Consider the following 22,954-nt stretch of genomic DNA (forward strand, 5'->3'; position numbering starts at 1 on the left):
TGTTAAAAAGTGTTTGGAATTTGCTCAGGTTTAGAAAAGTATTACAAGTCATTGGTTTCTGTGATTTTGCTTATTCTTGCCAAAAACATTGGACATATACTGCCTTTGTCTTCAAAGCACTGCAGAGAAGATAGTAGCAAAACTGTAGTAGTAGGTGCAGTGCAGAAATAATCACAGGCAGTGGAGGATTAGAACCTTCAATTCATGAACTCCACCTTAGTGTATTTCCCATTAATCCAAAGTGTTCTGTGCTGTTTGGAACATAAAAAGTCCTGTAACATGCTGCTACTAATCTTGATCAAATAAACAAAAGAATTTTTTAAAAATCAGAAGGGTATTTAAGCTGTTTTATATAACTGCACTGGCTTATTTATTTGTCATCTATTTTGGTCATTGAAAATACTGCATTAATGTTCCTACTTCAGCAACACTCAAAATATCCCACTAACAGTCATATTAACAATTATATGGTTAAATATCCTTCCCACAGTATTATGTCTAGATTGGTATTGCCAAAACTGCGAATCCAAATTGCTATTTTTAATGTTTTTGTGAAATGCCATAATTGTTTTATTTAATTGTAGGCAGATCTCCAGAGCAGTGCTCATTACAGATCAGTCTCTACTAAACACAGATTCAGAGCAACAGGTATATATCAATTTTGTATCACCTCCTTATGAATTGTGAATTGTATGTATTAATATTTAGTTGTTGGTAGGAATTAATTCATGCTTTTGTTTCTGATTGAATCCAGCTTTTTAGTCAGTTCTCTCAACTGATAATTGTTTAATCCATTAGTCTCTATAAAACTGTTAGGAATTTTATTTTAGTTAAAGGACTTGGGTTTCCCTCGTTGGTTTGCACTATATTAATTAATCTAAGCTGCTGTCTTTAAGGCAGTTCATTTTGCTTGCTTTTTCGTAAACTGTTACCCTTAGTATTAACTGTTAATTTTTCTTATCTACACTTTGTTCAAAGTTATTTTGGTTTTTTTGACATTCACTCTTACTGTTCGAAGTTCTTATTGTATGCTTTCAGATCCTTCTTTAAACATTTCTGCTTTGTCAGTCTTTGCAGGCCTTAATTTTAGAGGATATTAATCTGTGTTAAGTGTTTCTTCTGGACACTTCCTGTATTCTTGTAGGTTAAATAGGATCTACAAAATAAGAACATATATGACAGAGAAATCTGTTCTTCCTAAGTCTTGCTACTAGCAGTCCTACATAAAAATGCCTCAGTCATTCTCGCCTAGCAGTGCTCTGCCCCGTGTTCAAAAACAATTTTGCAGTCTCTTGCTAACAGAGTTTCTACACTGTCATCCTTTTGGAAAGGGCTGTGATAGGAGGTTTTCTTTCTGTTCTACTGCTGCAGACATTCCTAACTAAGGTGGCCTTGCTGAGTTAGGTAGAAATTCTTGAATGCTCAAATTCTGCAGGATTGATTGCACACATTGTTACTAATAAACCAGAAAATGAAATTGACTATCTGCAATTATTTTTCACCTTTACTCAGAATTGTGTTGGTTTCCTCAGCCTCCATATTACTCTGCTTTAACATAAGTTGTTCTTTCTGCTTGATAGGTTTCCATTTTGACAGTGCCTCCAGTGGATCCAGGAAAACCAGCAGTTTGTGTCATTGAGTTGTGTTCCTCCACCATGACGTGCATGAAGGACACTTGTAAGTACAGTGTATATGCAATCTTAACTATATTTTTCTCTTTGTCAACTCTGAAACAAAATATAAAGTATTTGTGTATCATTCATCTGCTGCACAATGATCAGGCTATTACATGAGAAAACAGTGTGTGCTAGGCGACTGTTATCAGCAGATGAGAGAAATAGTCCGTTGTCTTCAATCTATACCAGTTGTGTACTGTTTCACATGGCTTAGGAATCATACTACAAGATTCATGTTGCATTTGATTTTTTTAAAATTTACATGTGATAATTATTTAAGTCTTACTGTGAGTTTCATGGTAATAAAGTATATTGTTCTTTACTTCCAAATGGATCAACCATCAAATGTTTCTTTTAACACTGATGTGGCTAATAAGCTTGATAGTTGTAGTCTTATTAGTACTGGGACAATATTCTGTTGACTGTACAGTAATTATAAAATAGCACCAACAAAGAGCTTTTTGTTATGACTGCTGTATTTGTTTTTCAATTTAAAAAAAGTATTAGAATTTCACATTTTGTTTATTCTGCAACATTTAAGACAACTGAAGGTTTAGTAGAATGGCAGGTAAGTTTAGAGGTGAGCTCTAGCAGACTGTTTCCTTTCCACTGTAACTAGCTAAAATTGTGCAGTCTTCAAGTCAAATTATTAAGATTTTTTTTAGCTTAGAAATGTTTTCTTTGTAAAATTTTCTGCCAAGAATTTAGTTTACCATGACAATTAAAGGGCCAAAACCCACCCGAAGTATTTTCTTAAATCATTTCTGAAAAAACCTGTAAGCAAAAAGGTGGGATCTTAGTTAACATAGCTGCATGTTTGGGTTTTTTTTCCTTTCAAACTACCTTTGAAATTTAAGACACTCATTATGCCGTAGGACTCTGTGGCCTCATAAAAAATGCTACAAATTTTTGTTTTCATAAGGATAGGTTCTCAGTACAAGCATCAAGTATATTTCAGTATTATTTGTAGCAGAATATTTTGGAGCATATGTTCTTGTTTCTGCTGTTTTCTTAATTGGCATATACTGAACAATTAATAAGTAGGTTAATAGACCTAACACAATATTTTCACTGACACAATAATAAATCTTTCCTTCAGTATAAAAAAAAAAATACTGTAAAGCACATGAATCTTACTGGTAGTTTGTTGTTAGTTTGTTTTATGAAAATGAACTACCTTAGCTGAACTGTTATGTTGAAGTACACTGTCTGGGGGCTTTTTATCTTCTGAAAGTTTTGGTGGAGGTGGGATTATGTCCCATTACGAGATTTGGAGGGAAGGATTGCATCATGAAATTGTGAGCTAAAGTTATAAAAATTATTTTAAGAACTTTGTTATTGTTGTCTACTGCATTAGATTCTTTAATTCTAAAAATATCTGAGAGATCACATTTCTAGAAGGGACATCCTATTATTTCCATTAATGGTTTTCTATGTACAGAGCTTTATGACTCTGTTGTTGGTATTTTATGTGAACTTGAAATAGATGAGCAACAAAATGTTCTTATTGGGTACTTATTTTTCTTTCCAAATTCTGCTTCTGAGTTCTGTTAAATAGATTACCAATTTGGGACACTATGGAAGATAAATAGAATTAGAGGTTACCTGACCTAATGCTTTTTAACAAAAAATAAGTAACTGTAATAATAACCTATTTATTTCGCTGTTACCCGGGCTTGAACTCGGTTCTTTGCATAAGAAGAATGAACTAAACTATCAAGTCACTTAAAGTTATATTTCCTACTTAAATAATAAAAAAAATATAATCCTGTAATTAAGAATTTAGTGCTATAAAGCATATTGTTAATATTTATCCTTTAAATAACTGATTTACTTTATTTAAGTGTTCACAAAATAGGTATATTATCAGGAAGTGAAACTAAAGGATTGATGTTCAAGTAGATATAAATTATTAGTTTCATGAGAATTTCTGTGGTGCTGAAACATTAAGGTTTCTGTTATTTATTTTCTCCATAAATTCTTCTCATTTCAGAAGAGAAGGTACTATATTCTGTAATGAAATTTGTCTTTGTGTATTAAAGTAATGTAGTTCTACTTTAGGTATAGTTGAGTTCTAGTTATGGGACATATTTCATAATTTTTTAAAAAACTTTTACATCATTATCTGTAAATGGGTTTTAACCTGACTGATTTCTCCTTCAAACAATTATTTAAGATAAGTATACAAATACATCTACTCTTTGATCACACTGCATAAATGACAGGCACATAATCTGTATTGCCAGTTGAGTGGAACCAAACTCCTTCACTTGCCCTAAAAATTGAGACTGTAATGATGAAATCATGAACTAAACTCATCGTTCTTCTTGCTAGAAGAATTACTTGAAGACAAATGTTGGCAACCACTGTAACTAATGCAGTTATACCTGAGTAAATCAAATATAATCAAAATATATACTGATGACTGTGACTCATAGCCATAACCTTAAAGATAATAAAAAAGATTTTATAGAAAGTAAATGATGTGAACTTCAGTGATTTATAGCTTTTTTTTTTGATGAAAGAATCACAGAATAGATTGTATTACAATGTTTGGGATTGTAAACATTTAGTTAAGATTACAGGGAGACTTTCATTATCACCACCTGTTTTCTTTTACTTAGTACATATTCCTTTTAGACAGAAGGTTTGCTTTTGGTTCAGTAAAAAATGAATATTAATGTTTGAATATAATCATAGAATCATTCAGGTTGGAAAAGACCCTTGGGATCATGGAGTCCAACCATCAGCCCTACTCGACCTGTGTGTGTGTGTAGTCCGAAAGAAGAGGAGCATGAAGGGTTAAATTTCTGGTCCTCTTGGAGTCAGTGTCAAACTTTCTGTGGCATAACTGCAGCCAGGAACAAGATACGTGTGACATAGTTGTAAATAATGACACAAATATAGCGAGACTTCAGATTGAAAAGAAATAAATGTTATATGGATTTAAAATAATGCTGTAGGTGTACATTGCTGTTAAATTGATCAGAAATGTACAGTAATGAAGAAAAAAAGAATCAGTTTAAACTTTGTACAAAGATACATTCAGCTTCATGATTCTCTGACAGATACTTCTCTGCTGCTAAGTTTGCAGACAACTGTTCAGTAACAAATGAGTCAGTTAAGGTGGTTTTATAAAAAACTTAAAGATGAAGCTTTTAAATATCTGAGTGAATGGATGTAAAATTGGGGGATAAAGCAGCAGAGTACCTGGTTCTGTATCTGAATAGAGACCAATGGAACAGAAAAGAGGTCAAGAGCTGCATCAAGTGATTATCTTTTCCAAGGAGTCAGCAACTTCACTAGCTTGCAAAACAGAACAAATAAAGGAACAGTATGTTCTGTGAGGAATCCGTTTAGCAACTTTTTTTTCATGAAAACAAGTGCATTAACAAGAAATCTAAATATCAAATCTGCATTATTCAAGCAAAACTGTGAATTTTCACAAATTCAAAATTGGATTTAGTGACATTGATTTGCTTATGCTGTAAGGTGAATTTTGATTAATTATACAGTTCCAAAAATACGTTCTTGTGGTCTATAATCTTTTCATGCCATCTTTTTCCTGCATGGGTTTGCTGTACTCTGTGATTTGTTTCTGATGTGTACAGAGCACCTCTTGAAATCAAGTACTTGAAATCAGTTTTGCAAATCCTAGAAATCCTTGCTGGCCCACCTAACCTAATTTCACCCTTACCCAAACACAAAACTGTTGTTTCTCCCATCGTTTAAGAAGGTGAATGAATGAAATGTTGTAGAACAGTTCTCTGATATTCAGCAGTGCTTATCTTTAAATTCTCTCTAGTTTGTCAAAACATAACAGTGTTCTCAGTGTTCTTCATTCTCTGTGTGGCTGGAGAGAAACTGAGCTGCCAGCCCACTTGAGCTGTAACTTAAAACATGTGTCTATTCACTTCATCTCCTATTTACTGTTTAGTACAATAAATGAAATGGAAGTCTTGCTCAAACTTTTTACTTCAGTGGAGAAAAATAGCTTCCTACTTACACCAGTACAGCCAGACTTAAACTGTGAGTAGCCAAATTTCCAAATTCCCACTCAGTCCCAATTTAGCTCTTAAAGGAGAGTGCTGATGAAAGTAGTGGTATTTCTGGGTTTAGAACGTTGTTGAACTACTAGACTGTCAACACCGATAAGAATGTTCTTGGGGTTTCTGGAGGTCATTAATGATAAATACGATGTGTCATCCAGAATTTTCGTGCTGCTTTTCCTGGTATCAATAGACACCGTTTCATAGAACGGCTTTCTCTGTGTCTGCACTGCCAACATTAAGTTATACTTCCATCTTACCAACATGTACGGAAGAGGGAGATATTTACAAGATGTATTAAGAAAATTTCTGTGTGGTGTATATACACTGTATTTCCATAATACAGTACTTCTCTGGATTCAGTGAAGTGATTATATGAAGAGCAGTGATTTCTAAAGCCTGATGTGCCTTTTAAAATTGTAAATTATATATCTGTGTATTGGTGATTGTAATTAGTGTGTCTTCTCTTTTAACAGATTTAGTCCATTTAACCTGTCCATCAACTAAAACTGCTAGAGAAGATTTAGAGCCTGTTGTACAGAAGTTATTCAATCTAAATCCAGAAAAAGGTAAAAATAAATAAAAGAAGTATTAAGAGATTATTTTGCAAAAATATAGTTTACCCTTGTAACTAAAGTATCTGTTACTGAACATCTGAATCTGTCATCAGAGTCAACATATGGTGAGCTGCGATTTAGATACCAGCATTTCAAAATAAAGGAATCTATTTTGAGAGTGAGATTGATTAGACAGATGTCAGGTTTTTTGTATTTCATGATCTAATGTTCCAAGTCTTCTTCAGCTGTGGTTTAACTTCAGTATACTGTAAGTGTCTAGGACCTTTTTAATTTTTCACACTTTCTTTTTCATGGAAACATATTTGCTTCTCAGCATGTCTTTCAAAGGTGCAGTAGCGAAATGAAATATTTGTGAATCTGTTTTTTTACACTATCCTGTTTTTTAGTGATTTCTATCACTTGGGTATCCCTAACAAAAGTTTTCAAACCCCTGAAAGTTAATGCTTTTCTCCTCCAGCTGCCAGATGTGCTCAGTGCTATAAGATTTTAGTTTTCTTTTGCCTTCTCTTATTCTAAGACTGTTGCTCATCTTTTTGTTCTCTTCTTCAGTTGCTTCCTTGTTGCTGTTTTTAGTTGAAATTCTCTGGATTCTCCTTTAAGCGGTGGAAGCATAAAATCGTTACATGCTGCAGTGTTATCAGGAAGATAGATTTCCAGCAATTATCAATAATTAACTATTTGGCCCTAAATTCAAGGAAACCTTACCAACTACTATCATGAACTGTGACCTTGAGATGGACAATTTCAGTCCCAGAGGAAAGTAGCTGTTGACAAAGCAGTTGTTGCTTAGAAAGAAATTGTCGCTGAGATACTTCGAGCTAGTGCCACAGAAGTCTGTGAAATTTATCCCAAGATCTTGAATTTAATCATATTTTTGGTAGATGCTCATAGAATAGGTTGTGTGCACATAGAAGGTGTTGCTGTGTTCTAACCTTGGCAAAGCATTTTTAAATATAGTGTGCTCATACTTAAATACAGTAAATCATAGTTCTTGTATAAGAAAACAATACTTAACTGTCAGTGAAGTGTTTATGTTCATATGTATGCCACTTAGTAAGATGTGGAAGTGTTTTATAATATTTATAATTGGTTTGCTTATAATATTTGCTACTGTGCCTCATTAGGGAAGCATAACAGGAATTTAGGTAGAATTTTCTGCTGTTTGAAGTAAAAAAAGCAGTCTTTTATGTGGCCAGCCTTTTTTAGCTCTCAGGGCTCTGTAACCAAGAACAGTGTTTCATAAAGGTTGAGTTCAGCTTTTCACAAGTTTGTTTTTCAGTGTTCTTTTCCAGTTTTACATTTGTTTTCTTCTGCCTTTTAATGAAAAAGCAAATATCGTATTGTTTTTGTTAGACAACGAAATACTTTTAATAGGGAGTATTACATAATAGGCATTTTCCTTCTTTTTGCTTACAGGAAAGGCATCTTTGATGTCCCAAAGACGTAAATTTTTTACTAGGTTTGTAGTACAAGAGCCTTTGCAAAACAAATACGTATAATACAACTAGGGTTTGTAAATAGAGAGCTGTATTAAGTTGGAGAGCTGCAAACACTTTTCATGTTGATATTTGTTAATTTAAAGCCTGCTAATTTCCAACTTTTAATATTTAACATATATCTTAAATTTTCAAGACAGCACCATGTGTTTCAAAGACTCAATTGGTGAAGAGAAGATTAGCTTGCAGTTTAGAGTCTTCTAATCATTTGGGGGGGTTAGCATTAATCTTAATGTTTAAAGTGATCCAGTTTTGAAATGATATATTGTTTAGAACCTGACTGAAATTCTTCTGTAGAAACTCTGTGATCACAGGGGTCCTCAGGTGCACTGAGGCACTGAAAAGCTAGTTTTCACTGACACATAGGCCTTTTTATCATCAGGATGAGGTAGTGGTCGTATTTTAATTAAAATGTCAGAACAAATACTGTTGGAGTTATTGAAAATGAATCACCAGATAAAGTGAGCACTGGGCCATGGCAGGTCAAAGAGGCAAAGTCACCTGGAGAAGAGGACTCCATTCATTTTCCTGCCGAAATGAGGAAGAAGTAACTTTTATGAGCAATGTGAACTTTTAAATATATTAAAGAGCATCTTGCCCTGTATTAAGGCTCAGACTTTCACAGGCTGATGAATTTAATTTATATTTCAAACTGTTCAGTATGGTTAGCACCTATCTTTTTTTTAATATTTGACAGTTATAAAAAGATACTAAAGGAATAGCATAGATTTATCTCTTTTTTTTCCTAATTCAACTGCTTTAAAATACTGGTTTGAATGCTGTTGTTATCTAGAATTTTCTTCCTTGGAAAGAAGTAAATCTCACAAGGTCTTTTACAAGCTTCATTTACTTTTAGAGGAGGTGAAATACCAAAAAGGGGACAGCAAATACGCCAAACAAATAGTATCTATTAAGCTAAGAATCTATGTTGTGTATTCCTCCATTGCATTCTGCACTGTTAAAAAGTGACCTTCATCTTCCCAGAGGTTTTTCTGCCAGTATGCAGAGGGGTTATATGAATGTGCAAAGTAACTGCAAGAAGGTACAGGTGATGAACAAGCAAGATGTAGTTCATGATCACTTTGTATTCATAATGAGTATTGTAGCACAGTACAAGTCCTCAATAAGCATGGATAAATATAAATGAATCATTTATTTTCATTTAGCAGTATTTCCACAGTTTAGAGATTCTACATACTGTGTATCACACATCTTAAATAGAGTACTTCTGGGTTTTGGTAATTCTTTATCTGCAGTTAATTTGGGGGGGAGCTATTCTTTGTGGATCTTTTCTTTAACATTTCTTTTATTTGAACCATGAGCATTAGTTAGTCTCCTTCGATTGACTTGAAGATGCTCAATCTTAAAGCACACAAAGGTCTTATGAGAAGAGTTCCCATACAAAGATAAACTATTAAATGAGGGGGGGGAAGTATACATCAAAAATATTTTTGCATATGGAGTGCAATAACTTCAAGTTGGCACAGCCCAGGAGGACGTGTTCAGACTGTCATATGCTCATGGAATTTATCCAGAGTAAACTAGATAACATGTAGTGGAAAGACATTAAATTTAGACCAAACTTCTTGGTAGTATGCTTTTAGGTGATAATTGGTTCTTATGTGACATAGTGTGTACAGAATAAGTAGAGTTTACATACCTATGCTTGTAAAGGAAAAGCAAAATGTGATGAGAGAGTACCTCAGAAAAGAACGAAAACTAAAATTAATTAGCTCTTAATAGAAAAAAAATTACTTTATTACAGTAATTGTGTGTTAATAAATTGACTTTTAGTATTCTAGATTATGTGTTTCTCTTATTATATGTGAACATTGGTTACTGGAAACACTTTTTTTTCTTTTCAGAGGCTGAAAATGAAGAACTGGAAAAACCTAGAGTCCTCTGGGCAGTCTACTTCAACATGAGAGATTCTTCAGGAGTTGAGAAAAGTTCATATGATGGCTTACCCTCAAATGTTTATGTCTGTTCTGGACCAGACTCTGCTTTAGGAAATGACTGTGCTGTCAAACAGGTTGGGCAGATTTGATTTTTTTTTTGGTTGCAGAAGTGTAATTTTCAAGACCAAGGAAGTCCAGTACAGTCTACTTTTGTTCTGGGTTATTCTACTTTATGCTGAGTAATTAGTACTAATACAGCTATAAAACTTCACAGCTTGACATACAAAAAAATCTAACTTAATGAGCAAAATGTATCTCAGTGAGATTGAGAATGGAGGAAACTGGAGAAAAGGTCAGTTGAGACAGTAACATTAGGAGTAACAGGTAGTTAATCTGAACAGGTAAAGGGAACCCGGAAGGCAGCAGTACCTGAAGATGATGATCTTGGTAGAATGGTTACTTGCTCTAATACTGTGGAAAGGAAAAACTAGCAAATATTTCAGAAATGTAAATGATAACTCCCCAAAATATGTAGCCTTTTGCTTGTAAGGTTAAAGAGAAGGTGCAGTAGTAGAGAAGCAGTAGAAAACAAAGGTCAGAAAAGCCTATCTACAGTTCAAGTAGGAAGGATCATCAAAGTAGTTGCAGAACATAGTCGTAAACCTAAAATCTATTGGGGAAAAAACTCCAGCATAAGTACTAATCCAGTATTTTAAACTATCTGTCTGTTTACCTTGTCTTTGCCTTAGTATCACTGTATTAAAAAATTATGGTGTAATTGTGAGTCTGAAGGAATTGAGGGGAATGTCATTCTATTCATGACCTTAAGATAGTATTTGGCATCAAATCACACTCAGTTCTGATTTTTGATTCTCAGTATTTGGTTGTCTACATACCTCATTCCTGCTAACTACAATCCTGAACTGAGAACCACTTGCAGCTTTCCTAGTAGTGGCATATCATACCACTACTCAATTTAAGACAAACTACTAGGGCTTTGAAATTGGAGGTGAAGAGTGAAAGCTCCCTAAACAAAACTAGGTAGATGGAGAGACTGAAATAGCCACCTTCTGTGTTCCAGTAGGCAGGATATGCAGGGACACCTTATCTTCAGGGGTAGGTACACAGAGATTCACAAAGGACTTTGTGTGTACCACTCATTGTGCCTTCCCCACTACTGTTGAGCAGTATCATGCTCAACAAGATCATGCAAATATGTAGATTATACTTGAGCAGCAAAAGACAACTACAGGAATGCTTCTGTTTTGCTCTTGCATTCAGAGATCCACCTTGATAAGGAAGGTATAAATCCTTAGGCAAATCTGCCACAGCATCACTGTGATGTCAGGGTGCTTTCAGAACTAATGTGAGAACACTTTTACATCTTTGTAGGATTAACTGGCACTAGTAATTTTTAAAGCTGTTTTTTTAATGACCACGTTCAGAGAATGTGCATGCCATCTTCTAACCAGTTGCAGGAATTTTTTATGACTTAAGTCATAAACCTCTTAAAAATAAGATTTTTAAAGTAGAAAGGCTGACATAGCCTGAACTGTAGTGTCAGAACAGTATAATTAAGGGCTAATAGTACCCTTCATTTTGCTTTACTAGGCAATAATTTGCCTCTCAAGAGGATAGAGAACCGTAAAGACAAAAAATAATGCAAGACAATTATTATGGTAGCAGTTTTAAGTGGTAAATGAGTTCTTTTCTAAATCAGAGTTTTTTAACTGTTATTTAAAACAGTGGAGGTCAAAAGCAGTTTAAATACATTTAAAAAACAGTCTGTTTCTAATTCTAGATAGCCACCTTTTCTAGCATTCAGATTTGTCTTTTTCTTACCAGTGAGTAATGGTATTATAGATCAAGCTGCATTTAAATATTCTAGTAAGGTTTTGTGTTAAATCTGTTGACCATCAGTGAGATAGATGTCAAACAAGCAGATCTCAGAGGAGAAACAATCAAGAGCCTAAAACACTGCCTTTCAGAAAGAGTAGATAGAAGCTACATTTTTTTGAACCTGTTTTAAATTTTGAAACAAATGGTCACTAGTTAGACTGAAAAATATCTTAGTGCAAACATGTTTATAATTAAAAGTTGTAAGGGAAAATAAAAGTGAGGAGTGTATGTGAGAACGAAGTGAAGAACAGTCTGAAGATAAAGCAGAACTCGCAGTTAGAATACACCCTCCCCATTGAGCATGCAGGTACCTTCTAGACAAGTGGAGGAGGGAAATACATATAAATTGGTGTGACTTCTATCCCCAGATCACTTTCATCTTTGTAGCAATGGGATGGAAATCTCCAAACATGAAATATTTACAGACTTATGGATGAGAACACTTTAAAAAACAAACAAAAAACCCACTGTGTATTAGTCTTGGAGATAGCTTGGAAAATTGAATCTAATTTCTCTAATCAATTCTGTGTTTACTGTTTTAATGATACTTCCCATGATTTATGTTTTCATTACCGTTAGTATTACTAACTTCTATATGTCATGCTGTTTGATAATATGTTATTTAGAAGGCAAGACACCACAACTTTTACAGGCAATTATCCATCTACAGCTCAGTATAAAAATGACTTCATACTTATTTTAATTTAGTAAAATTTAATTTAGTAAAATTAATTTAGTTGAATTCCTAGTATAATATTGAATTAATTTTGATGTCTTCCTTGAGGATAGGCTAAATAAAATGTAAAGTGCCGTTTATGATTGCTTCAAATTCTGTATGTATGGATCAAGTAAAGCATCTGGCTTTCCGTTTTCTCTTTTTTCGCTGCTACAACCTGACATGAATTATTATCTTCTAAAGTAGTATGTTCCCTGAAGTATTTCAGATTTCTGAGGCATCTTCATGTTCATAAGAGGAAGCACTAAAATTGTTATGCCAGTATTTGTCCTTTAACCTGATTACATGTTTTTCTGTATCTGGAAGGATTTCAGAGTTATTCAAGTGTGTCCTATTTCAAACTACTGTTAGTTTGGTGGTGCTCTCTGTAAAAGTTGCTATGAAAGCCCATACAACTTGTTTACATGCCATCAAGGTGCATAGCTGGGATACAATAAAACAGTAACAAAACATTGTTCTATTCAACTTCTAACAGTTATTAAATTAGAGTATCTATGCAAATGCTTTACATGCTTATGTCTTAATGCTTAATTCGAACATACACACTTGAAAGCTGTTACACTTAACTACTAAATATTGAAGGAACTATTTACTAAATTAGTTCCAATAAGTATCAAAAGTGTTATAATGAAGGAGCTGATAATTTATTATTGGTTATTCTGCATTACTTGAGCTGGATGAGGTTAACTTAAAAAATTGGTAGACCTGAAAGCACTCTATACCATTAAATTGTTCAGTTATAATCGATGTCATGATGTCCTACTTAACATACTGAGAGTTTCTTTCCACGTTCAACCTCATCATTATTTGGCCATTTTTGGAGTTGATATTCAGTCTCCAACTAGTCAGCAAATAATTGTTGAGAACTGCATAGGAAATGTTTGTCTGCTCTAGTTTGTCATATATTCAGTGCAAAATATGGTACCTTTCTTCAGTATTAAATATAATAATAGTTGAAGTATATTTTTTAGAGTTTCAAGGACAAGTGCAGACTCTTGCCTTCAAAAAGTTAGTTCTGTAAACTTTTTGTAGGATATTTGTATCCCCTTGCCCCCTAGACTTACTAGGCAAGGTTATCAAATTACAAAACACTGGTTTTGAAGCAGAGAATAAAATCTTTTTGTATATTTTTTAATATACTAATATAAATAGTTTTAAATGAGTATGAAAGAGTGAAATTTAGGAAGCAGAATGAAAAATGAAATTGAACTGAGAGTAGACAGGGTCATTTAAGCAGATAATAGTGGAGTCCTGCATCCACGTGCTGGTGATACAAATCCAGTGCTGGTGGGCAGTGAAGTTTATCACAGAAAGCTGTTTGGTACATGCTCAATGATGTATTAATCTGAAAACAATTCCCTCTTGTCCAGGAATCCGCATCATGTAATCAGCCTTTGCAGTTGGTGTTAACTGACCCTACTGTCAGCTTCTTCAGTGCAGTGTCTGGTAGCAGTATGAATATAAAGATTAAATGCATTCTTGCCTATGTGGGAGCTCTCATCACAGGTCGTCTTTAGGGCATAGTTTACCGAATAGACTAAATCAAGAGACAGTGTTCCTTTGCCTTTTTAGAAACCCAGAATGTAACTGGGATCTGCATCAGTTGTTTCCATTTGCCTTAGAAGCTTAAGGGGTTGGAAAAGAAAATCTTTATGGAAGTGGGAAGTGGATGTTGATTCAGTAAATAAACTCCTGAGTGTCTGTAGCTTTTTTTTTTTTTTAAGATAAGCTTATAGATAGGTTATTTGCACAAGAACATGTAAAACTATTTAGCACTAGGTAACAAAGCTCCTTGCATTCTTGTGTTTTTTAAAGGATTTTTGGCCTCCTTTGTTTTTAGAAAATGTCTGATTCTCAAGAATTCTAAGATCGTATTATTTTGGTTTTTTCTATCCCAGATTTTGTAGTTGTATTCTGTATGTTGTAATAATAACTAAAACCACATTTCTTTTTAACATCTTTCATTGCAGTGGTCAAAAACCTTAACTTTTTGTGTATACTTAATTTCTAAATTTTGATGGCATGAAGAATAAGTGCATTGTAAATTAAATCCTTGAGCTATATCTTAAGAGTAACTGTCTTTTTATCTAAATAAAAGTTGCTTATATAGTTCTTTTCAGAAAGACACAATTTGTGCGCATAGGTGTATGCACATAATACATTGAAATGATAGACATGGTTTTTGAATAAATTATACATGTATTGTATACAAATATGCATATATTTTCAATGATAATATTCCACTGGATGAGAATAGTTCTCAGTTGAGCTACATATGAGCTGTTCAGAAAAACAGAAATGCAAACTTTTTTGTAATTTTTAAATTTTAAGAAGGAAAGCTATATAGATATGATGTAGGTTGTACATATTAACAATTCCCTGGTTTTGCTTGTTATGTGAAATTGATTCTTCTCTGGAAAGAGGCAAGGTCTTTCCCTTGCTTTGGCTTTGACTGCAGCTAGGGATATTTGTATATTGGAAAACATAATTTTGCTTGCAAAAAGTCATCTTCGTTGTTCTCCATACGGTGTAGAATGACCAGCATTTTTTAAAAAGCCTTGTGCTTTGACTTTCCTAGTAGAACAATGTAAAAAGATAGATTGCTTTTTCTTTTTCGAGGACTGCAAGGAGGAATGGATTACCTGTGTTTACAATACTGTCAAAGTATTAAATCCTATTGATTTGAAAGAACAGAGGTTAATCTTAAATATCTGTAAAATATTGCTGCAATGTATTACATTTCAAGGTAAAGTTTATTTTATGCTTTTTTTCTGAATAGGCTGAGACCATTTTCCAAGAAATGTTTCCTGCAGAGGAATTTTGCCCAGCACCACCGAATCCAGAAGATATTATTTACGATGAAGATGAGATTGTGCCAGAAGAGTCTGGATTCAGTAATTCACCAGAGACAAAACCTGAATCCGCAACTGAGGAAAGCAGTAGCGGAGATAGTGCTGCTGTTAAGAAGGAAGATAATGAAGAATGAATTAGCACTGTTCTCTTAGTAGAAGAGGAGGTTGACCCAAACTAAAATGTAAGGGAGGAAGGGTAAGAAAAAGAGGTTTAAAAACCACATAGCTGTATTATTTGCAATTGCCTTACTTTCCTTAGCTTGAATAATCTTTCTTCATCAAATAGTTTCATTGATAGCTGGGACATTTCTAAATAGTCATAAGTCCACCAGATCCAGGGGTATGTGTAGCTGAATAAAAAATGTAGAACAAAGCATTTGAATTCAAAATGCTGAAACAGCATTAATGATTTGTTAAGAGAATTTGGTTTTGTTTTATATCTTGGAAGGAATCCTCCATCTTTTAGTCAAAAGAAAAAATGTTCAAGTTTGTTTACCCATCAGAAGATGATTTTCTGATACAACGTATTGAAGTTCTACTAAAAATCATTGGATCTGTGCTAATTAAACAGTTGAAGGTGAGCTTCACAATCTGTCCATCAAAGTGGTTTTATAAATGGAACTTAAAGGCAATAAATTGAGAATTCTGGAGTGGCTTTAGAATATGTTATAGTTGTCATGTTTAATTTGTATAATGAAAAATTTCTGGTATGGTTTTGAAATTGATGCAGTAATTTAGAAAAAAATATAATCCAGTATGAAACTATTTTATATTCAGGTTTTTTTTAATAAGATCTAATAGATCACATATTTTCACTAGCGACTTAATTTACTGTAGTCAGCAAAATAGCACAATTTAAACTTAATGATAGCTTTCCCAACAGAATTTAAAATCATGAGTGAAGCGTACCTGTTGTTAGTTTCCCTGGATTTGTTGCAGTGTTCGGGCCTTTAATAAGCCAGTAGTTAATTTTGCGAAGTATGGTGTCTGAGAGGTTTAGATGATCATTAATTGAGGGTTTTTGTGGTGGGGAGAAGGCTCAACTGATAATTCCAAAGGTTTGTATTGATCGCAGTCAGTAGGATTAAAATTAGTGCGATAGCTGTAAATTATGCATTTTGTAATGATAAATCATAAAGCATTTATACAATAAAATTTATTGAAGTATTTATAAGCCTAGTTTGTACGAAAAATTACAAAATGAGAAAGCTGTTGTAAATGACCATGATAAACTTGCACTTCTTCTGAACAATGCTTGAAATTAAATACTCAGATGATGAAAAATATTTAGCATTTACTTAAAGATTTACCTTAAAATGTACACCAAATAGATTAGTAGTATATCTAGATATAGAGATTGGTAAATTTTGATGAGTCAGGGTTTAAACTTCTACATAAACTTAGATATAGTTCTCGCAGTGCTTAAATACTGTACGTAAATTAAATATGCCATTGAATAGTGAATATTCAGCACTGCCTGAACTTGATACATCCAGGCTGTTGTACAGTTTTGCGGTGCACGTGCCTGCCTTTAAAATGGCTTCATGCCATAAAGGTTAATTTATTTATTTTTTTACAGCATAACTGATACTATTAACTTCACTTTGTCTTGCATCATAATACATTGTCCGATTTGCATTTCAAAAACTGGTTTATTAGTGTTTACATTCTTTGTTTGTTGGATAGGTACCATTGTGTGTATATTCCTAAAGTCCTCAGAAAAATATGTGGTTGAAATGTTTCCAGTGTTAAACAACAGTTATCTTTGGATGCTTGTGATTGAGCAGTTATTTATATATAGTAATAAGCAGACTGGCTCTTCATTTAGCTGTAATTTTTTTGTGTATTGGAAAGCATGAGTATATGGTAATTGTATTTAACATCTACAGATCTGTAAAAGAACTGAGTGGAGGACCTAGTCCCTATTTGTCTTTCAGTAATAGGGATCACAGTGTAATTTTTCATCTTCTATGTTTACAAGAAAATCGGTTGATGAAAATTAAAGGTTTGCTTGCAAGTGCATTTTTCTGTGTTTTCTTTCAATTACACAAGAAAAGCAGTTCATTTGTTAGCGGAGATTTCCTGATAATTCTGCTGTCTACTTTCATCATGTTGACATTTGTAATAAGATTGAAGTTTACATGTGTAGTGGTACGTTTATATAAGTTATCAAGTTTATATAAAGTAATATCTTAGTGCTCCGTGTCCATGTGAAGCAAAGTTTGAAAATACTGCAGATTTTATTTTAGATAAAACGGAATAATCTACAAGTTGTAGGCTATGACTTTACACTACATTGATTGCTTAAAAACTGTTTTCATGTCTCGTTCCTGTGGTGAATGGAAACATAAAATGTTTTTCCTATGGTACTTGAGTACCCAATAGCTCGCTTGCAATAGCAGTAGATAAGACTGTTGATCTTTTATTTTGCAGAAATCATGCACTGAACTGCATTTTGTTCTTGCTTTAAATGATTTAAGCATACAAAGTGAGGGTTAGGATTATTTGAAGTAGTTTTTAAGGCTTGTCATACAGGATGTATTCAAAAGATAACACGACTTTTTAAAAACTGGCAATTTATCTGTAGGATTATTAATAAATCAAGTTAAAGAAAGATAAGGTTAATTGAATTTTTAAACAAGTAGCTGTATTATCCTTCAAGCACCTTGGAGCTCATACAATATTCACACCTTTTTTTTTTTTTCCTAAGGAGTGCTTTGATATGTTTGAATTCCTTTTTTAATGAGTACTTTCTTTTTAAGTTGGTTAATTGGATTAACCCTTAATATTCAAACAGTCAATTTTATGCCATTTTCCCTTCTGCTGTTGTATTGCCTTATCTGTTTGACTGCAATTAGTTACTGTTCCTTTGGAAGTATTTCCAGCCTTGAAGCTGCTACGTCTGCTTTTTCTGGCAATGATGATGCTTAGGGCCATTTGACAGGTAATCATTAGAACTTGGATCCTTGCGGACTATGGGGTCTTTTCTCCTATCATTGCAGGGGGATTTATGTAGGTAACTCCTATTAATGTTAATGGGACTTGCATGTGTAAATCCTCCTTGCATCAATGGGAAAATTGACCCCTGAAAAAAAAAATCTGCATGTTAGACTTGCTGATTCAGAAATGTCCAGGCACTGTCAGCTCCTGTGTGGAAATGTGATGGAGCACGTGCTTTATTCCGTTTCATGGATGCTCTGAAGAGGACTTAAGGAATTTTCAGGGGTTTAATCTTTTATATTGTATTTTATATTTTCCATGCACTTCCCAATCTTGTCAGAGTTCCTCTAACGATTCCTTTTACGTAGCTAGTATCAACTTCATTTCTGTACTCAGGAGGTTGCATGGCTCCTTTTGTTCTGGATCTCATTGTATTTTAGGTCCCCCTCTCTCTCCCCTCCACATCTTCCTACATCAGCAATGTGAGTTGCAACAGCTTAATTTCAAGTACAACTTGCTAATACTGTATTGATTAATGACAAGTCAGGAGTATTAAAATACTGTTTTCACACAGTAAGAGACTAGATCACTTACAATCCATAATCTCATCTGTTGAAAGGATAAAATTAATTTCTTCAACACTTTTCCAGCCTGGGAGTGGGAAAACATGTGAACTACGCACTTTCCTTGGGTGGTGCAAAGAAGAAAGGAGAGACAGACAAATGGAAATAGCTAAAACAGGATTCTTGTAGTGGGAGGGGGAGGATAAAATGGGGGCTATTTGTTGTAACCTTCATGCTCCGAGATCACCTGAGTCTTGCACTTCTATTTTCACTTTTGCGAAGTGAGATTTCTACACAATTTCTAACAGTTTATGCACTTTGGAGAAAAAAAAAATACGTGTGTGCTTTTCAGAATGAGGCACAATTAACCAAGAATGGAGTAACATTTAAATGGTGTTATACCCAGCACATGCACTGAGGGCTTTACAGTACACATAAGAGTATTATTTTTTGTTTATCTGTGGATATGTTTATCCATGCTTTACTGTGTATTTTGGTGCTCAGTCAGTTAATACTGTAGATCTTTTATATAATCCTCTGCAGTACATTTTAGATTTCTACTTATCTCACAATTTTATATCAGTTGCAAGTCATCCCCTTCTAAACTGCCCTAGAGATCTCTCCTAGCTTTTCTGCCATAATGAATGTCCTTTTCACCCATTAATTATCAATAAGCTCTGCAGATTCTGGTCGGTTGTCTGCTGTTGATGCCTTTTTTTATGTTTTTATTAGGATTCTGTGACTGCAATTAATGCAATTGCTGATTTTCCAATTAAGGAAGCAAGTTACTGAGATCACATCATGAAATTTAATTGATTTTTGTGTGTGTGTATACAACTCATAACAATTTTTTTCAAATAGTATTAATTAACTGTGTGTGTATATATATCTTATGACAAAATTATTAACTCATAAAAGTTTATCGTTTAAACTTTTGCAGAAATCAACCACTATAAAATGTCCAAAAGTTAGAACTACCAGTTATTACCAAAACTGTCAAAAATATGTGAGAGAGTTGTGGTGGCAGGGCATTTGCTTGCATGTCTTGGGTAAGTAGTAATGCAGAGTATCTCTGGTAAGATGTAGAAGTATTTGTGACACTGGAAGTTAAATGTTCATTTATTGCAACCCAATTTAATAGTAAGATTGCTTCAATAATGAGATGGAAATCTTAATTTAGGTGTCTATGATTTCAAGAATAACTTTTTTAATGTGATAAAAAGTTACCATAGAAGGATACTTTCAGCTGTAGAGATAAGTAGTAGGAAATGGTCAGCCATGTGGAATTCATGTTGTCAATCTCACATCTAGCAAAAAAATTACTTTTGGTGGAAATAGAGCTTATTAGCAATTCTGCCATTATGTTTATTTACACGCTGCCAGTTCATGTTTGTAAGAGTGAATGGTTCTTCAAAATCTGGCTGGGGAGCCAGGCAGGAATGTTGTAAATCTCAATGACATTTGAGATTTAGAAAGTTGACAGTGAAGTATCAGGAAGATGCAGTTGTTGACTGCATGGGAGTTCTGATCAGAGAAGACTTTAATAGAAAATGCTCTTCCTGTCACAATTCTAAGAGACAATATATTTTACACTACTTGCATACATTGACAAAAAGATGGAAGGTATCAACCTGAGTGTATATTGACCCAGATGTATTTGACTAAACAATGGTTGCGTAGACAGTGGCTGACTCGCAGTGTATATAATGCCACTCAAGTGGCAGTTTTACGTAGGTGTCTTCTCAATCCTGGGGAAAAGCTTCTTTGAGAGTGGTGCAAGTTTTATAACTGGCCAGTATACCACTTCACCTGATTTTACTTTTTCCTATTGCCTGTCAGATTTTTTTTTTTACTCAGAAGATATGACATCAAGTAGAACTGAAATACTTTCTTAGTGACAGTCTAATCTTTTGATTACCATAAGAGGCATGGTGCAAGGAAACTGTGCTCTTAATACCGATAATGCTGAATTTTATGAAATCTCAGAACACCCACATTTTTAGATACAGATTTTCAGGATTTCATACTTCCTTCTCAAGTGCCACCCCATAGTTCATAATATATTTGGGTCTCTGGAGAAGGATTTAGTGCTGTTCTTCCATTCTGTATGGTTAAGACTACAGTAAGTGAGGCATGCCAAAGGCTCTGGACGCTCCATCTGCTCTCCCAAACAGAGGAGGCTTCCCTTCTGAGGTGTTACTGCATGATGGCAATCACCACTGGTGGCTAACAAATGTGGCTTTGGCTTTTATAACTGCTTTTTTGCTGCTTCAACTTCAGGAAGCTTATTCTTTAGTTGAGTACTGGTAGCTTTATCTCATTCCTTTTCTTTTGCTCTGACCATGGAGCTGAACTAAGAAATGCTTCACTGTTGGAAGTGATTCTTGTCTCAATCCTGAAGTTGTTAAGTTAGTCATATTAGCACAATGATAAAACATCTGGATAACATCGTGCTAGACTGCACTTCATTGATATCTCGAGGCCTAGTTCACAAGCCATAAAACCAGTGTGGTATTTGTTGGTAAGCTGGTAACCTGAGTTGAATGTCCAGACTGAGGAACAAGTTTTTTAATTACTGGCTGACATCATACTGGAAGCTTGAGTCTAGAAAAGGATAGCTTACAAGAGTCTTCTCTCTTAAAAAAAAAAAAAAAATTCAATCACAAATCCAAACACTCCTGTGCAATGTTTTAGACTCTGCATACATAAGTAACTTTGTAATGGCCAGTGTGGAATTCTGAATCTGTTCTGTTTCAAACCTGAGCATGTTTCTGGAGCTCACCCAAGGGAAAGCCATTTAATCATGATGAGAGACCAGCTGTCAGACCAATGTAACAAAACATTTCTTTGCTCTGGGAACTTTTCAATAGTGTGAAAGTTCAGTCCTTTGTTGTGAATAAATTATTCAGTGAATTTAACCTTTTTTCCTGTCCAAAAATTTTGTGTAAGCTCTAGCTAAGTACCTTCAGTGAATAATTTTTAGACTGTAGATTATTTGGAGAGAATCCACTATATGACTCTTAGAGGAACTTACTAGCTAAGTCATGTGGTACTTTCCTGCTCCCTGTTTGGATGCTGAAATAGTTTTAAAATGGTGTAGTCATCATTACGTCATACATTTTTAAGACAGAAAAATAATATGCTTTTATGAAAAACAGCAAAAATGCTATCTACTATTAAGGAAGCCATCGTAAAATAACTTATTTTGATGACACTTGTACATGGTGCTTGAATTTTCTTTCCATGGAAGTTTTAAGCCAGGAAACCTTAGATTACTTTCCAGGCTCTCAGTCTGAATCTAAAATGAAAATGTGAGCCTGGTAAAAGCTAATAGCCCTCACAGTTACATTTTAAGGACATATTCATCTCTGCTAAGATATCACTTGAAGTGCACACTGCATAGAGTATACATTTAAAAATTTGGTTTGCATCAAATCTCTTTAAATGGCCTATTCCAGTGTCATCTCTGATGCAATGTCTGAAAATGTATGCATGTGCACAAGTGTAATAAAGGGAGGAAGAAGCAGTACTCAAATGACGAGTAACAACAAGCAGTGAATAATGTATCAACTTGAGATTCAAGAGAAATGGATATATTTTTTGGCTCTGGCACTGGTTTCCTCAGTGAACTCGGTTGAGTCATTTCCCTTTAATGTCACATTAAAAAGATGTAAAATGGTGACAGATATTTTCTAAAGACTTTTGAGAGGTCAATAAAATATAAAAGTAATAGATGTATTTGAGAAAGAAAATGAACAGTGTTAATGATAACTGTAAAAATGGATAGCAGTAATACTTGAGTAAAGGTGCAAATGATTTTCTGAGAAAAAAATCAAATATAACTATTATAATGTGATTGGGATAGCAGATGTTTTGTTAGGCAAGTCCCTTTTTCCATTATGACATTTTCTTTGTTTTACAAGTAAAGTTTCACCCATCAGCACAAACTCGTTGTTTACTGCTTAATAAAAATAACATAAAATTATACTTTTTAAAAAAATCTTTTTCTGATTATGCATATTTTACTGGCAGATTGTAATGCGTATTGCTTTATTGTTTAATTAGGTCTTAATGCTAATGTCATTAACATTCTGTGTGACAATTCAGTAGGTTGCCTATTTATAGACATAATGAAAGTCATAATTTTTTTGTAGTAAAGTGCTTTTGACTGTGCTGTTAAATTAAAAATAAAGTTACTCTAACCTGACATTAGCTTTCAGTTTCATTGTCCATGGTCCAGTGAATCTGAAAAATACTGCTACATGCA

General features: G+C 33.9%; 1 protein-coding gene across 4 annotated transcripts in view; it reads left to right on the forward strand.

Annotated features, from left to right (window-relative positions):
* Positions 1-22,954, forward strand: part of CHM (CHM Rab escort protein) — an 83,758-nt gene that overhangs the window by 53,095 nt on the left and 7,709 nt on the right. For 2 of the 4 annotated variants that reach the window (XM_074834793.1, XM_074834796.1), the window contains 5 exons: positions 585-648; positions 1,581-1,677; positions 6,202-6,294; positions 9,665-9,831; positions 15,112-17,206. In XM_074834793.1, the coding sequence (XP_074690894.1) occupies positions 585-648; positions 1,581-1,677; positions 6,202-6,294; positions 9,665-9,831; positions 15,112-15,318 (628 nt within the window). In that variant the 3' untranslated portion in view covers positions 15,319-17,206. Of the gene's footprint in view, positions 1-584; positions 649-1,580; positions 1,678-6,201; positions 6,295-9,664; positions 9,832-15,111; positions 17,207-19,627; positions 22,893-22,954 lie in introns of those variants that run through there. The other 2 variants (XM_074834795.1, XM_074834794.1) reach the window with 2 other exon arrangements.

Source organism: Strix aluco, chromosome 10 (assembly GCF_031877795.1).
Source record: "Strix aluco isolate bStrAlu1 chromosome 10, bStrAlu1.hap1, whole genome shotgun sequence".
Lineage (NCBI taxonomy): Eukaryota > Metazoa > Chordata > Aves > Strigiformes > Strigidae > Strix > Strix aluco.